Consider the following 17176-nt stretch of genomic DNA (forward strand, 5'->3'; position numbering starts at 1 on the left):
CTAAATAACTGGACAAATTCAAACTGGAAATAAGATATAAATATTTAACAGTAAGAACAATTAACCACTGGAACAACTTACTGAGGGGCGTGGGGGATTTTCCATCACTGATCATTTTAAAACCAAGATTAGAGTTTGGGGCAGCCAGAAATATATGGGAAGTAGTTTAGGTTTGTAGAATGAGCACACTAAGTCTGATCCAATTCCCACAGAAGTTTTTCCACTGAGTGGGATTTTTCTACTAAAACGATAAGCAGGTAAATAGTTTATCTTAACATTTAAATTTGAGTCATTAGGTATCAAAGTTAAAATCCAATTGAGCAGTTCACATCCCTGACAGTCTTTGTTTTAGGCCTTCGACAAACTCAGGAAGAGAACACAGCATCATTTCTGCTTGGCTTACATTTGAAAGGTTGTCTTCTGAACCATAAGAGGCAGATATTTAATTTCAGTTTTTAAACAAAAGTTGAGATTCTGGGAACAATTCTGTGGCAAAGTGGTAGTGTCTGTGACAAAATCCATGACTGCAGAAACACACGGGGCCACAATTATATATATTTTAACCTGTTCATAAACTTATGGTAAGGTTCTATTTTAGCTTAAATTGACCAAGTTTTGTATCACCCCAAAGGTGATTTAAAATAAACTGGAACAAAAAAATCTGTGAGTTATGAAAGAGTAACAAAACAAAACCAATCACAACCTCCCCCTATTTCCTGCTATAAACAAATGTAAGATCTTTGAATATTACATGGCAGCTGACTTTTACAAGTTTAAATTTTGTGGCTGACTAGTCCTTACTTAGGATTCGTCTCCAAGCTAGTTTGAAACAAAGTTGTATAAAACTAAAAAGATGTTAGACACATAGGTGACAATTTCAAGTTATTATTTACAGTACTACATAACAACATGCATCATATCAACATTCATTAGTTATATAGGCATGGTTTTGTGATGTTACTTTGTTGTGAACCACAGGTGCATAAGATTTCAAATACAGAGCCGTAGAATCTCATAGTAAAATCAGTAAAGAGTTTAGTTTTAGTCTTACCATTTTCAAAGAAAAAAGTGAAATGTGTTAATATAATATTGAGGTTAAAATTGTAAACATCGTAAAGAGAGAAAACACAAGAGTTAAAGCTCTGCTTGTACTACTGGCTCACATAGGACTTACGGAGTATTTTGGATTGCTAATTATGCTGTTAAAGCCAACATGAATACATACAGAACCAGTTCTGTCCTTTAATACTTCTATGCAACTCCCATCGCAGTCTGGGGGAACTGTACGTATTTATCTACACACAGAAGGAAAATGTGAAGATGAAAGTTGAGAAAAGCCTTGAGCCTTACTATATTTATCTTTACATTCGTGTGTCCTTTTATGAACTGCATGTCTTTAACTATGAGATTAAAGTAAACTCATCCTGTGTGTGGTAATCTCATTGTACAAATTCTACAACTACTGTTACCTCAACAGCCAAGCCAATCAGAGATGTCTCTATGCAGGATCACTTACGTTCTAATATTGCCCAGTTATATTTAAGGGTTATCAGTAAACTTATTGTGCATGTTGATCCAGGAGGTGCCTGGCAGCATCCACTACAGTTAAATCATTATCTGTGGTGCTTCTTCATGAGTGCCTCTTACGGAGGAGGAGGATGGCCTCCTGGATAAGGCACTCGATGGGAGGCAGGAAGACCTGGGCTCCATTCCCAGCTCTGCCACAGATCCTCTTGGGCAACTCATGCAGTGATATTTTCCAAAAGTGGCCAGTGAGTCTTGGTGCTAACTTTGAACCTGCTTTGAACTCTGCAGTTCCAACTGATAAGGACAGGAGCAGCAGGCGTGCTACACCTCTGAAAATCAGGCCCAAAGCAACTCAAGTCAGCCATCTGAAAATTAGCATTCATTTTTGAAAATGTTGATCTTACTCACTGCTCAACTGTTGGTCAGTAAAAATGGCGATAGTTATGTTTCTTAACTCCCAGGGTTGCTACAGGGATAAATTCATTATTTACCAAGTACTCAAATACTGGATGATGGTGGCTACAGAAAGGCCTATAAATAAAAGACAGATACACTATTGCTATTATTCAATATAACTGAATACTTAGCATCAGGAAACCCATGGCTATGTCTTGTCAGCTTGTTAGGAGGGGAGGGAAGGAGAGACAGTTTTCACTTTACTTGTGAAATCAGCAACATACTGATAATTGTTGAGTCAGCAATGTCCAAGTAATATTTGCCTTCTTAACTCATGGCACGTCATAGAACATGGTCAGAGGGATGAGACAACCTGCTCCCACAAAAGAGATGGAAGATGAAGGGAGGGGCAGAAGAATCTGGTTGGGAAAGAGGCACTAGGTGAGGGCAGGTTAAGCACTGCTCCTGGGAGCTCAGGGCAACCACATGGAAAGAAACTGGTCCTGAGCTTCCTCCTGCTCCCCTTCTGACACATCAGTCTACAGTGCTGCTAACCTCAGCTGTCCTCCCATCAGGCTACTGCTGGGAGGACATCATCTACTGCTAGGAAAGAAATGGACATGAATTTCTTGGTCTGCCCAGCCCCATCTCTAATGGTGGGCGGGGAGGAAACACACCAAATCTGAGATATTGCATCTCTGCCTCCCAAGCCTGCTGTGTTAGTTCACTCCTGACAGCGGATCAAACGGCTACTGCAAAGACAGCTGAGGACAAATGGAAACAAGGTGTATATATACACCTCAACAGGGAGAAAAGGAAGGAGCTCAGGACTGCTGCTTTGCACAAGTGCCTCAGAGGATGTTCCCAAATTATGGCTACCTCCTCTTAAATGCTACAATCAAGGTGAGTGCAGTGAGCAGGGCTGAGAAATGAGGCAATAATAACACGAGTAATAAGTGTGTATTCAGATTGTAAATTGTCTATGGGCAGGGTATTTATCTCCTTGTTCAGTACAATGCCAAATATGGTAATGACGCCCAAACAAACAGCAGGAACCAACACTATGGAAAAAAATATGTGCATTTTTAGTCTTCAAGTCAGCTATAATTTGGAGTTCTGATAATAGAAATGTAGAATATTGGGTTGGAAGAGACCTCAGGAGGTCATCTAGTCCAACTAAACCATCCCAGCCACGGCTTTGTCAAGCCAGGCCTTAAAAACCTCTAAGGAAGGAGATTCCACCACCTCCCTAGGTAACCCATTCCAGTGCTTTACCACCCTCTTAGTGAAATAGTTTTTCCTAATATCCAACCTACACCTCCCCCACTGCAACTTGAGACCATTGCTCCTGCTTCTGTCATCTGCCACCACTAAGAACAGCCGAGCTCCATCCTCTTTGGAACCCCCCTTCAGGTAGATGAAGGCTGCTATCAAATCCCCTTTCACTCCTCTCTGTGGCAGACTAAATAAGCACAGTTCCCTCAGCATCTCCTCATAAGTCACGTGCCCCAGCCCCGCATCATTTTTGTTGCCCTCCGCTGGATTCTCTCCAATTTGTCCACATCCTTTCTGTAGTGGGCTGCCCAGAAATGGACACAATACTCCAGATGTGGCCTCAACAATGCTGAATAGAGGGGAATAATCACTTCCCTCGATCTGCTGGCAATGCTCCTACTAATGCAGCCCAATATGCCATTAGCCTTCTTGGCAACAAGGGCACACTGTTGACTCATATCCAGCTTCTCGTCCACTGTAATCCCCAGGTCCTTTTCTGCAGAACTGCTGCTTAGCCAGTTGGTCCCCAGCCTGTAGCAGTGCATGGGATTCTTCCGTCCTAAGTGCAGGACTCTGCACTTATCCTTACTGAACCTCATCAGATTTCTTTTAGCCCAATCCTCCAATTTGTCTAGGTCCCTCTGGACCCTATCCCTACCCTCCAGCATATCTACCTCTCCCCGCAGCTTAGTGTCATCCGCAAACTTGCTGAAGGTGCAATCCATCCCATCATCCAGATCATTAATGAAGATATTGAACAAAACCGGCCCAGGTCTGACCCCTAGGGCACTCCCTTGATACTGGCTGCCAACTAGACATTGAGCCGTTGATCACTACCCGTTAAGCCCGACGATCTAGCCAGATTTCTATAAACCTTATTGTCCATTCATCCAATCCATACTTCTTTAACATGGTGGCAAGAATACTGTGGGAGACGGTATCAAAAGCTTTGCTAAAGTCAAGATATATCATGTCCACTGCTTTCCCCATATCCACAGAGCCAGTTATCTCATCATAGAAGGCAATCAGGTTGGTCAGGCATGACTTGCCCTTGGTGAATCCATGTTGACTGTTCCTGATCATCTTCCTCTCCTCCAAGTGCTTCAAGATGGAGCCCTTGGGGACCTGCTCCATGATTTTTCCAGGGACTGAGGTGAGGCTGACAGGTCTGTAGTTCCCCGGATTCTTTTTTTTCTTTTTTAAAGATGGGCACTATATTTGCCTTTTTCCAATCATGTGGGACCTCCCCCAATCACCAATTGGCCAACTCCCAATCAGCCAATCACATCAGCCAACTCCTTCAGCACCCTCGGAAGCATTGCATCCAGCCCCATGGACTTGTGTATGTCCAGCTTTTCTAAATAGTTGTTAACCTGTTCTTTCACCACCGAGGGCTGCTCACCTCCTCCCCATATTGTACTGCCCAGTGCAGCAGTCTGGGAGCTGACCTTGTCTGTGAAGGCCGAGACCTAAAAAAGCATTGAGCACTTCAGCTATTTCCACATCATCTCTCATTAGGCTGCCTCCCCTATTCAGTAAGGGTCCCACACTTTCCCTGACCTTTTTCTTGTTGCTAACATACCTGTAGAAACCCTTCTTGTTACCCTTCACATCCCTTGCTAGCTGCAATTCCAATTGTGCTTTGGCCTTCCTGATTACACCCCGGCATGCTCAAGCAATATTTTTATACTCCTCCCTAGTTGTCTGTCCAAGTTTCCACTTCTTGTAAGCTTCCTTTTTGTGTTTACGCTCCCTGAAGATTTCTCTGTTAAGCCAGGCTGGTCGCCTGCCATATTTGCTATTCTTTCTGCACATTGGGATGGTTTGTTCCTGAGCCCTCAATAAGGCTTCTTTAAAATACAGCCAGCTCTCCTGCACTTCTTTCCCCCTCATATTGGCCTCCTAGGGGATCCTGCCCATCAGTTCTGCTTTTCTGAAGTCCAGGGTCTGTATTCTGCTGCTCAATTTTCTTCCTTTTGTCAGGATCCTGAACTCGACCATCTCATGGTCACTGCTGCCCAGGTTGCCACCAATGTCTACTTCCCCTACCAATTCTTCTGTTTGTGAGCAGCAGGTCAAGAGGCACACGGCCCCTAGTTGGTTCCTCCAGCACTTGCACCAGGAAGCTGTCCCCAACACTGTCAAAAAACTTCCTGGATTGTCTGTGCACTGCTGTATTGCTCTCCCAGCAGATGTCAGGTGATTGAAGTCCGCCACGAGAACTTGGGCCTGTGATGTGGAAACTTCTGTTAGTTGTCCGAAGAAAGCCTCCTCTACCTCATCCTCCTGTCTGATGCCAGACATTTTATAACACTTCTAATGAACTATACTTCTCCAGTGAGGAGATCCCATCATAGTGTAACATGCCAGAAGCTGTGGCCACCTTTCTCCTAGTGTGTAGACAGGTTTTTGAACACACACAAAAATAACATAGAGGCAACTCACCGTGCTGAAGTGTTTTTCAAAAGAACAGGAGCTATGATAGAGGCTGATCCTTGGACAGACAGACAAGAGACATTTAGGCCCCGTGTTTCCTCATAACCCCAGAACCATCCCCTGTAAGACAGTAAAAAAGTCTCCAATTAATAGATCACCATTTTAAGATGAATTTGCTGTGTACAGTAAGATTAGTTAGCAGCACATCCTAGAGGAAAAAACAGTCTTTGGTCTCAACAAAAATGGACATCTACTCCTTAAAAAAACATAATATCTTTATAATCTGTACGCAATAATGATTGATTTAGATCTCTTGATTTTCAGAGTATATTTTGTTATTATTGGGGTTAAAAAAAAATCAAGTGAAAAAATGGAACAACTTTTTTCCTGATCAAAAGTAACTATTTGTAGAGCTAAAGTTACCAGGTTTTATATGAAAGTAAGTTGGTAATTTCTCCAACAAACTAAACAAAAGCATCTCTAACTCATTAGAGCATAAGAACAGCCAAGTGGTCCATCTCTTCCATCTGTGGCCAATGCCAGATGCTTCAAAGGGAATGAACAGACCAGGGAAATTATCAAGTGATCCATTCCATTGTTCAGGCCCAGCATCTGGCAGTCAGAGGTTCAGGGGCACGCAGTGCATGGAGTTGCATCCCTGACCATTTTGGTTAATAGCCATTGATGGACCTATCCCCAATGAACTTATCTAATTCTTTTTTGAACCCGGTTATAGTTTTGCCCTTCACAACATCCTCTGGTGACAAGTTCCACAGGTTGACTGTGCGTTGTGTGAAGTACTTCATTTGATTTTAAATCTGCTGCCTATTAATTTCATCCTGGTTCTTGTGTTATGTGAAGGGGTAAATATCACTTCCTTATTCACCTTTTCCACACCAGTCATGATTTTATGGACCACTATCATAGCCCCCCATTAGCTGTCTCTTTTCCAAGCAGAAAAGACCCTGTCTTTTTACTCTCTCTTCATATGGAAGCTGTTCATACCCTTAATCGTTTTTATTACCCTTCTCTGTAGTTAATATACATCTTCCTAGAGATGGGGAGACCAAACTGCACACAGTATTCAAGATATGGGAGTACTATGGGTTTATATAGCGGCATGATGATATTTTCTGTCTTATTATCTATGCTTTTCCTAATTGTTCCTAACAGAGGCGGCCGCAGCCTCTTCCCAGTCCGGGGGCTGAGGTGGGCTAGACAGAAAATCGGGGAGGTGCACACGAGGCCCTGCCCCTCTTTGTGGCCCCACCCGCTGCGCCTCCTCAGGTAAGTTCCGGCCACCCTCCTCCTCTCCCCCCCAGTCACCGGCCAGGGCTACGGCTGCTCCTGAGCTCCCTGCCGCCCTTCGATTGCTCGCAGCCAGTAGGGAGGGGGAAGCAGTAATCACAGAGGCGGGGCCCAGGAGCCCAGGCTGGAGAGGGTGAGTTTGGGTAGCTGTGGTGAGCCCCAGACCCTCCACGTGCGATGGGCAGCATGCCCTGGCAGGCACAGACACAGGCCAGGCACTGTTCTCAGGCACCCCGGCCCCCTGCCTGGCCTTACTCCTGTACTGTTGCTAGTGCTGCTACCTTCAGAGCTGGAAGCCCAGCCAGCAGCTGCTGCTGCTCTCTCCGCTCTGCCTTCAGAGGTGGGCAGCCGGAAAGTGGCGGCTGCTGCAGGGGGACTGAAGCAAATGTTGGGGTGGCTATAGTCCCCACAACCCCCGAAGATTTCTCTGTTAAGCCAAGCTGGTCGCCTGCCATATTTGCTATTCTTTCTGCACATCGGGATGGTTTGTTCCTGCAACCTCAATAAGACTTCTTTAAAATACAGCCAGCTCTCCTGGACTCCTTTCCCCCTCATATTGGCCTCCTAGGGGATCCTGCCCATCAGTTCTGCTTTTCTGAAGTCCAGAGTCCATATTCTGCTGCTCTCCTTTCTTCCTTGTGTCAGAATCCTGAACTCGACCATCTCATGGTCACTGCCTCCTAGGTTCCCATCCACTTTTGCTTCCCCTACTAATTCTTCCCTGTTTGTGAGTAGCAGGTCAAGGAGCACGGCCCCTAGCTGGTTCCTCCAGCACTTGCATCAGGAAGTTGTCCTCAACACTCTCCAAAAACTTCCTGGATTGTCTGTGCACTGCTGTATTGCTCTCCCAGCAGATGTCAGGGTGATCCCACTTCCCCACTTACCTCCGGGCTTAGGTCACCATCCCCCAGCGAACCTAGTTTAAAGCCCTCCTCACTAGGTTAGCAAGCCTGCCTGCGAAGATGCTCTTCCCTCTCTTCGTTAGGTGGATTCCATCTCTTCCTAGCAATCCTTCTTCCTGGAACAACATCCCATGGTCGAAGAATCCAAAGCGCTCTCTCCGATACCACCTGCGCAACCACACATTTACCTCCACAATGCGATAGTCCCTACCTGGGCCTTTTCCTTCAACAGGGAGGATGGATGAGAACACGACTTGCACCTCAAACTCCTTTATCCTTCTTCCCAGAGCCACGTAGTGTGCAGTGACCCACTCAAGGTCATTCTGGGCAGTATCATTGGTGCCCATGTGGAGAAGTAGGAAGGGGTAGTGGTCTGGGGGCTTTATCAGTCTTGGCAGACACTCCGTCACATCCTGAATTCTAGCTCCAGGCAAGCAGCACACTTCTCAAGTTTCCCGGTATGGATAACAGATGGATGACTCCATCCCCCTTAGGAGTGAGTCCCCGACCACCACCACCCGTCTCCTCCTCTTAGCATTGACGGTCGTGGAACCCCCATCCCTAGGAAAATGCATCCCATGCCTTCCTGCCGATGGGGTCTCCTTCTGATCCCTTCCCTCTGACGACTCTTCCAAACCATTCTCTGACATAGTACCTGTGCAGAGAGCCTGAAAACTGTTGCTTAGCTCAATCTGCATTGGGGGTACATGGGTTCTCACCTTTCTTCTTCTGGAGGTCACATGCTGCCAATTTTCTTCCCCGTTCTGCACTCCCCTCTCTGATTCTTCAGTATGCTGTGCCTGCAGTACCAAACGCTGACTTCTATCCAGAAAAATCTTCATTTTCTCTGATGCAACGCAGGATTGATACTTGGGTCTCTAGTCCTTTAATCTTCTCTTCAAACATGGAAGATCTCTTTCTTGAGTGGTAACAGCTAATTTAGACCCCATCATTTTGTAGGTAGAGTTGGGATTATGTTTTCCAATGTGTATTGCTTTGCATTTATCAGCATTTAATTTCATCTGCCTATGAGATCACTTTGTAACTCTTCACATTCTGCTTTGGACTTAACTCAGTTGCATTCCATCATGTTACTCTGTTCACAGTCTAGACTGATTTCTAAACAATAATCATATGCAGCGGTTCTTTTGTGACTACGGCAGTGGCAGAGGATGGCTCAATGACTAGCACAAGGCCTTTTGTTTGCAAGTTGGCTGACGGACAGTACTGAGTGGAACTCATCCCAATGACCAGTGACTCGGCATCTCAAAAAGCCACCAAGGTAAGAGAGTGGTAGCTAACGGGTGGAAGTTTCCATAATTCATTTTTTTCAGGTTTCAATCTAGTTTTGTAACAAGGAGTTGGGGAAGCCCCCAGTTCAAGTCGCAGTCCTAGCACCCCTCCCCGACACAAACCACCAGAGGCACCTCTGCTGTCACTGAAAGAGACACTTGCAGATTATTATGTACCACACAGAGCCAAAGGAAAATAGACTCAGATGCTCATCTCTAGGCCGCAGGGCTGGATACCTGCTACTCACATAACAGGCATAGTATACACAAGAAAACGAGCGTACAGTAAAGGGCTTGATTTCAGATCTGTCCTAGTAGACTTCCTGTGTTTTCTGGGGAAAATGGAGAGGCCTTCCTCCTGACAACCTAGATCGCCTTTTATCTGTAAGCCCCTTTATTAGTAACTGCACAGCTACCTTTCCTAGTGACTAGACTCCCAGAGGGAATAAGGTGTTCTCTCTCAACTCCTGAATCTTAACTTCTCCAGGAGCATCTAGGCTGATGACAAGTGGTGTCATAGTGATGCTTCAGGACTATGAGAACCCTCCAGGACTTTACTTGTTATAAGTAGAAATCAGGTTTAACGATAAAAACAGATCCTTAATTAATGAGATCTGAAATATATGACAGGAAAACAATTCAGGAATTGCACAACTAGAACTTTTTACAGAATTTGACAGAAACAGAGAGATCCCATCTTGCTTGGAGTTTGTAATCAAAAGTACTGTTTGTCATATACAGATGTCACAATATATACTTGATATAATCCAGAGGGATAAATAGCTCATACTGAAAATATGACAAATAGTGATAGTACATCGCAGTTAACTCACGCGATTAACTCAAAAAAATTAATCGCGATTAATCTCTCTGTTAAATCATAGAATACCAATTGAAATTTATAAAATTTTTATGTTTTTCTACATTTTCAAATATATTGATTTCTATTACAACACAAAATACAAAGTGTACAGTGCTCACTTTATATTATTTTTATTATAAATATTTGCACTGTAAAAATGATAAAATAAAGTATTTTTCAATTCACCTCATACAAGTATTGTAGTGCAATCTCTTTGTCGTGAAAGTGCAACTTACGAATGTAAATTTTTTGTTACATAACTGCACTCAAAAACAAAACAATGTAAAACTTTAGAGCCTAGAAGTCCACTCAATCCCACTTCTTGTTCAGCCAATCGCTAAGATAAACAAGTTTGTTTACATTTGTGGGAGATACTGCTGCCTGCTTCTTATTTACGTCACCTGAAAGTGAGAATAGGCATTCGCGCGGCACTTTTGTAGCCGGCGTTGCAAGGTATTTATGTGCCAGATATGCTAAACATTCGTATGCCCCTTCATGCTTCAGCCACCATTTCAGAGGACACGCTTCCATGCTGATGATGCTCATGAAAAAAACAAATGTGTTAACTAAATTTGTGACTGAACTCCTTGGGAGAGAAAAAAAAACAAAACTCAAAACAGAATTAAACAACTGAGCACAGACCTTGCCCCTTGAGATTCTTCTAGAGGGTGTCAAGAGCAATAACACATTGCTTTCAATCAAGAACTAGATTGAACTGTGCTAGAAAAATATATTTCCAAAGTGCCTTTTCCAGGGTCAGCCTCACCTGTTCAAAGTGTTTTCCCCCTGAAAAGCAGGGGAAAGAAAAAACACAATCAACTAATATGGCAGCAATAAGAAGACTGCTGTACTGATTTTCCTAGGTGTCCTTATAAAACCTGTAGGAAATATAAATTTTCATCCTGCCACCACTATTGTACTACTTTATGCTGTCTCCTACCATCCCTTCCCCTAACCAAAACAACAGCTTCAGTGCTCTTTAAAAATGTAGCAAAATCAGCCTCAAGCACCCAGATACTCATGAGCAAGTTCAATAAACAAACCAGACTGCATGTGGAAGGAAGGCAAATGTCTCATTGACTGAACTAAATGGGAAAATGAAGGAGTCACATATCTTGTAAAATATTACCTGTAGTATTCGTGTTTGTCTTTTGAGTACATGAGCTGATCAATGCATGGCCTCTCATCTATTTTCTCTTCCCAAGTTCCTTCTTTCCATCCTTCTGCATAGCTTTGTAGGACATATACCTGGTCTATAAAGGGTCCACCTGACTCTGAATAGGAAGCAAAGAGAAGTAACTATCAGCATGTAAGTGTACTTGATTTATGCTTCCAGTTTCCAAGTTCTCAGGTAAAAAGTCTTCTTCCTAATCTACTTTAGCCACACAAGCTTTCACACAAATTGCCCTTTCCCATCAAAATTTAGGAGTGTGGGTGTGGGTAGAAAATATAACTTACACTGACAGTCTCCATACAACCTTGACTATGGAGGGCCAAATTCATCTTTGTTGTAACTCCACTGAGGAAAATGGATTTACTCTAGGGATGAACTGGCCACAAAGTCTCTTCTGTGCATCCATATTTTTTTTAAAAAACAAGCACAATGGGACTCCCAGAAGAAGACCGGCATGTCATTCACCTAAGAGATGGTCTTCAGAGCACGCATGTGAGAACTGAGCGCAGGCTGGCCATGCTGTTTGCAACAGGGCTGCTCCCAAAGGCCAGCTCAGTGAGTTTTCTCAGAAGGGGCCTTGTCCAACTCTCCCTGAAGTCAATAAGAATCTCTCCTTTAGCTTCCACAGGCACTGGATGGGCTCTAGTACTGTACTAGGAGTAAGTACAGCTGCTACCAGGTAAACAGGCTTATTTTTTCCTAAAGCTTTATTATAAAATATGAACATTTTCAGAGTTGGCCTCTTCCATCCCTTTGCTCTTACCTTTAATATTTTTCTCTCTCCTTCTCCACCCACTCCCCACAAGCCCTTGTCTTCTCATGCCAAAGTCTGGAGTCTGAGTCCTGATCACTCTTTAAATATAAGAAAATTGCCAGCCCTGCCATTTTCACGTGTTTAAAGTCCTAAGGGCTATTACATTGTACTACGAAGTTCAGGGAAATTTGGCTATGTTTTAATTAGGAGTGTAAAACAATTAAAGTTTAATCTTTCAGATGTCTTCTGGGCTTTTACAGTTAAAGAGTGGTCTTGTTTTTTCAAACCAATGTGATAAAGTCAGTCTGTAATTGCTTTTACTACAGCATTTTAAAAAAAATATTTAAAACTATTTAGGCTTGGGCACAGAGGATGAGGATCCTAATTCATACCTGGAATTATATATGTTCATTAACATCTCTTCACGTACTTATAAAAATATTTGACTTAATTACTGTAAGACACTCAATTTTGCCAGGGCCTGAAATTTGACCTTCCTTGAAATTGTTATAACTTCGTGGAGGGTAGATTGTCAGTAAGACTGAACTCAGCCAAAAGGCAATTCATCAGCACTTGTGGTGGGTTTGTTAATTATATAGACACTTAGAATCCAGAAGGGGACAGACAACTGTCCTCTGCCCTTGCAAAGGCATCAACTAGATCTAATAGGACATTTTCATATCTACTTACAATGATTTATTGCTGTATGTTATTTAGCTTTACTGAAAAGGCAGCAGAGTGAGCACAAAACAAGACCCAATACCTACGAGTATCATGACAATGATGGAGCGGACTTGTTTTGAGCAAGAAAGAGTATACCTTTTTCCTCTCAACTGCATAAAGATAGCGACAGTAGGGAAAGACATTTCCAAAGAAGTGACCAAAAAAAAAAAAAAAAAATCACAAGCAACGAAGGTAAAACACAAAAATTAAAACCAATGAACACTGTGACTTTTACTGAAATCACATTAAAATAACACGTGTCTAGAAAATAGCACAAAAATTGAAAGGCAAGTTATGTGGTGGGACTGAGGATCTATTGTACGCTGTGTGCCACAGTGGAGAAAGCCTCCTGAGAGGTTTTATTCAGGTAATGCCTACCTGAAGGAAGAGTCCAATCAGCTTCATTATAGCATAAAGTTATTACACTTTTGCCTCGGTATCATCACCCCTAACTTCATCTATCGCGTTCACTCTGACCCTACAACAGTCACTGCACCTGGTGGCTGAACTTTGTCCTCACCCACAACTATTTCACATTTGGGAACATGTATACCTTCCAGTCAGCGGCACTGCTATGGGTACCCGCATGGCCCCACAGTATGCCAACATTTTTATGGCTGACTTAGAACAACGCTTCCTCAGCTCTCATCCCCTAACGCCCCTACTCTACTTGCGCTACATTGATGACATCATCATCATCTGGACCCATGGAAAAGAAGCCCTTGAGGAATTCCACCAGGATTTCAACCATTTCCATCCCACCATCAACCTCAGCCTGGACCAATCCACACAAGAGATCCACTTCCTGGACACTTCAGTGCTAATAAGCGATGATCACATAAACACCACCCTGTACTGGAAACCTACTGACCGCTATACGTACCTACATGCCTCCAGCTTCCATCCAGACCACATCACACTATCCATTGTTTACAGCCAAGCTCTAAGATACAACCGCATTTGCTCCAATCCCTCAGACAGAGACAAACACCTACAAGATCTCTATCAAGCGTTCTTAAAACTACAAGACCCACCTGCTGAAGTGAAGAAACAGATTGACAGAGCCAGAAGAGTACCCAGAAGTCACCTACTACAGGACAGGCCCAACAAAGAAAGTAATAGAACGCCACTAGCCATCATCTTCAGCCCCCAACTAAAACCTCTCCAGCGCGTCATCAAGGATCTACAACCTATCCCGAAGGACGATCCCTCACTCTCACAGACCTTGGGAGACAGGCCAGTCTAGGGTGACCAGACAGCAAATGTGAAAAATCGGGACGGGGGTGGGGGTAATAGGAGCCTATATAAGAAAAAGACCCAAAAATCGGGACTGTCCCTATAAAATCGGGACATCTGGTCACCCTAGGCCAGTCCTCGCTTACAGACAGCCCCACAGCCTGAAGCAAATACTCACCAGCAACCACGCACCACACAACAAAAACACTAACCCAGGAACCTATCCTTGCAACAAAGCCCATTGCCAACTCTGTCCACATATCTATTCAAGGGACACCATCATAGGACCTAATCACATCAGCCACACCATCAGGGGCTCGTTCACCTGCACATCTACCAATGTGATATATGCCATCATGTGCCAGCAATGCCCCTTTGCCATGTACATTGGCCAAACCGGACAGTCTCTACGCAAAATAATAAATGGACACAAATCAGACATCAAGAATTATAACGTTCAAAAACCAGTCGGAGAACACTTCAACCTCCCTGGACACTCAATTACAGACCTAAAAGTCGCAATTCTTCAACAAAAAACCTTCAAAAACAGACTCCAGTGAGAAACTGCAGAACTGGAATTAATTTGCAAACTGGACACCATTAAATTAGGCTTGAATAAAGACTGGGAGTGGATGGGTCATTACACAAACTAAAAACTATTTCCCCATGCTAATTTCTCCCCGCTATGTTACTCACACCTTGTCAACTGTTTGAAATGGGCCATCATGATTATCACTACAAAAGTTTTTTTTCTCCTGCTGATAATAGCCCACCTTAATTGATTTGTCTCATTAGAGTTGGTAAGGCAACCCCCATTTTCATGTTCTCTGTGTGTGTGCGTGTGTGTATATATCTATCTATATATACATCTTCCTACTGTATTTTCCACTCCATGCATCTGATGAAGTGGGTTTTAGCCCACGAAAGCTTATGCCCAAATAAATCTGTTAGTCTCTAAGGTGCCACAAGTACTCCTCGTTCTTTTCACTCTGTCACAAACTCTCAAGCTTTAACACTTCCCATCACCGTGTCAACCAAAGCACACCTACCGGACTGAAATGAAAATATGCTTATTCCAGTATATCTTAGAAAGCCATCCTTAATAATGATGATGAGAGAAACAAAACTCTACTATGCCACTTGGAAAGACCAAGACCCTTCACCTTCAATTCCCCCCTGGGGAATGGAGGCTTGTTCAGCAGCATAACACACTGAACCTGAGTTGGGAAGAGAGCGTGAATTGCACCAACCCCTCCACACAGAACAAGATTACCTGGGATTTAGGCAGATGGAGTCAATTTCACTCAAAGTGAATGAAAGCACAAGATATTTTCATGTTTTACAAATAGCTCGGGCAGGGGCACACAGCGCCCCTTTGTGCTCCCTTCATCCCGAATCACCTACCTGGCCATTGTTCTGGCCCCCAGTGTAAATTAGAACAGACTCAAACACACACAATGACCTGTTTTGGTCATATGAGCTTCTCTGTAGTTACATTTTAGAAAGAGAGGAAAATCAGGTTCTGAACATACTGTGTCTGTTGAAAGTCACCACTTCTGAATAAGGCGATAACAAGATTGTCAGTTTTCTTCTCTCCGGCCTTCCTTGGCCCTATACTCTATATAACACAGGTACTCCTGTTTAATTCAAATTTTCTTCTCATTTCTCAGATTAGTTTCATGGTGACTAGCTTGAGGATACTAAACTGACAGAAGTGCAGCAGGGGCGGCTCCAGGCACCAGCGCTCCAAGTGCGTGCCTGGGGTGGCAAGCTGCAGGGGGCAGCCTGCCGGTCGCTGTGAGGGAGGCAGTCAGGCAGCCTTCAGCAGCATGCCTGTGGGAGGTCCGCCGGTCCCGCGGCTTCGGCGGCGGGTACACTGAAGACGCGGGACCGGCAGACCTCCCGCAGGCATGCTGCAGAATCCGTGTTACCAGCGGACGTCCCGCAGGCGCGCCGCTGAAGGCTGCCAGACTGCCGTGCTTGGGGCAGCAAAATACATAGAGCCACCCCTGAAGTGCAGTTACACTAACAGTGCTCTTTGGGTTAGAAACAGATCTTTCTTTGCAATGACACATGGTAACTTGTTAGAAGTAAGTTTTCCTACTGTCAAATATAAGCATCTGAGAAGAAACTTACACAACTTGCTCAATCATTGAGCAAAGATTTCAAAACTCCTCTTTAGAGTAGCACAAAAAGTAATACCGTACACACCTTGTACTAATGGATTCATAAACAGAAAAACCTGTGAAGGAAACACATCAAAGATTTATTAACCCCTCACAGGTAGTAGAATAAATGTACTTTACCTTCAAGAAACTGCTCATACTCAATAACAGGGATGTTTTTATTGAGGCTTGGAAGATCAAAGAACTCAGACCAAGGGATTCGGACCTGATGAATGTCAGGACTCTGCCAGTGATAAAGACGTCCCCAAGGAGGCAGGACCAATACCCAAGCTTCACTTTTCAGCAAGGTCTTTAGAAGAGAGGCAACACGAATATAGACATCTCTGCGTAGATTGAACCCTTCAGGAGGATTTACATCATACAAAAGATACCTGGAGAGAGTGAGAAACTAGAATCACTTTGGGGAGGCTTCAAGCATTTACACAGAGAACTTATCTGTCGCTATTTTGGAATCACTTTACTAGGCTCCCCATTTCTCTCTTATGACTCCTTACCTCCAGGGCAAAAGAAAGGGTAGTTTGGGCAATATCTGTAGAAGGCTGCAATACACTGCCTCAGATAGAAACAAAGTGAAAATGTCCTCAGCTCACCTCAGTAAGGGGGCAAGGAATCGAAGGTCATTAACAAACCTGAATCAGAGCTGCACGGCACAAAGCGGTGTCATGACCAAGGCGAGTGCGCAAGTATCAAGCAAAAGATTCATGGGGGCATTTGCCTCAGGAGATTGTGCAGCAAGGCGATTGGGAGCCCGAGCTGCTGCCCAGGTGTGCTGGATGACAGGAGGGGTGAACAGGGAGGTGGCAGGAAGTCGGCTCTCCCCAGCCAAGGAAGACTGGCTCGCTGCACCTCGCACTGTTCCCAGTTGCTCCAGCCAGCCTTGCTCTCGCCATAGAAAATGGCTTTGATGCCGGGCTGTAGCACCACCCCCGGCAGCGACACCCCAGCCCTGCCAGGCGCTCGCAGCCGCGCTTTAGGCAAACGGGCGCCCAAAACTAGCCGCCCAAATCCTCCGGGCGTGGCCTGCTCTGCTGAGGCGCCCGCAGCTCGCCCGGCGGGACCGGCGCAGGGGCGCCTCGGGGCCCGGCCTGCCGCGCCGGGGAGAGTC

The 17176-nt window shown here is 44.3% G+C and overlaps 1 protein-coding gene across 2 annotated transcripts in view; it reads right to left on the reverse strand.

The window, feature by feature from the left end:
* Nucleotides 1–16277, reverse strand: part of POFUT2 (protein O-fucosyltransferase 2) — a 30095-nt gene extending 13818 nt beyond the window's left edge. The window contains exons 1-2 of one of the 2 annotated variants that reach the window (XM_024201216.3): nt 16192–16277; nt 5644–5754 (exon numbers count right to left, since the gene is read on the reverse strand). Coding sequence is in view for 1 of the 2 variants with exons in the window: in XM_024201214.3 (XP_024056982.1) it covers nt 11128–11159 (32 nt within the window). In the remaining variant the exon portion in view is untranslated. Of the gene's footprint in view, nt 1–5643; nt 5755–11127; nt 11244–16191 lie in introns of those variants that run through there. The other variant, XM_024201214.3, reaches the window with a different exon arrangement.
* Between the last annotated feature and the right edge of the window lie 899 nt (nt 16278–17176).

This window comes from Terrapene carolina, unplaced genomic scaffold, assembly GCF_002925995.2.
Source record: "Terrapene carolina triunguis isolate 2854851 unplaced genomic scaffold, T_m_triunguis-2.0 Scaffold391, whole genome shotgun sequence".
NCBI classification, from domain to species: domain Eukaryota; kingdom Metazoa; phylum Chordata; order Testudines; family Emydidae; genus Terrapene; species Terrapene triunguis.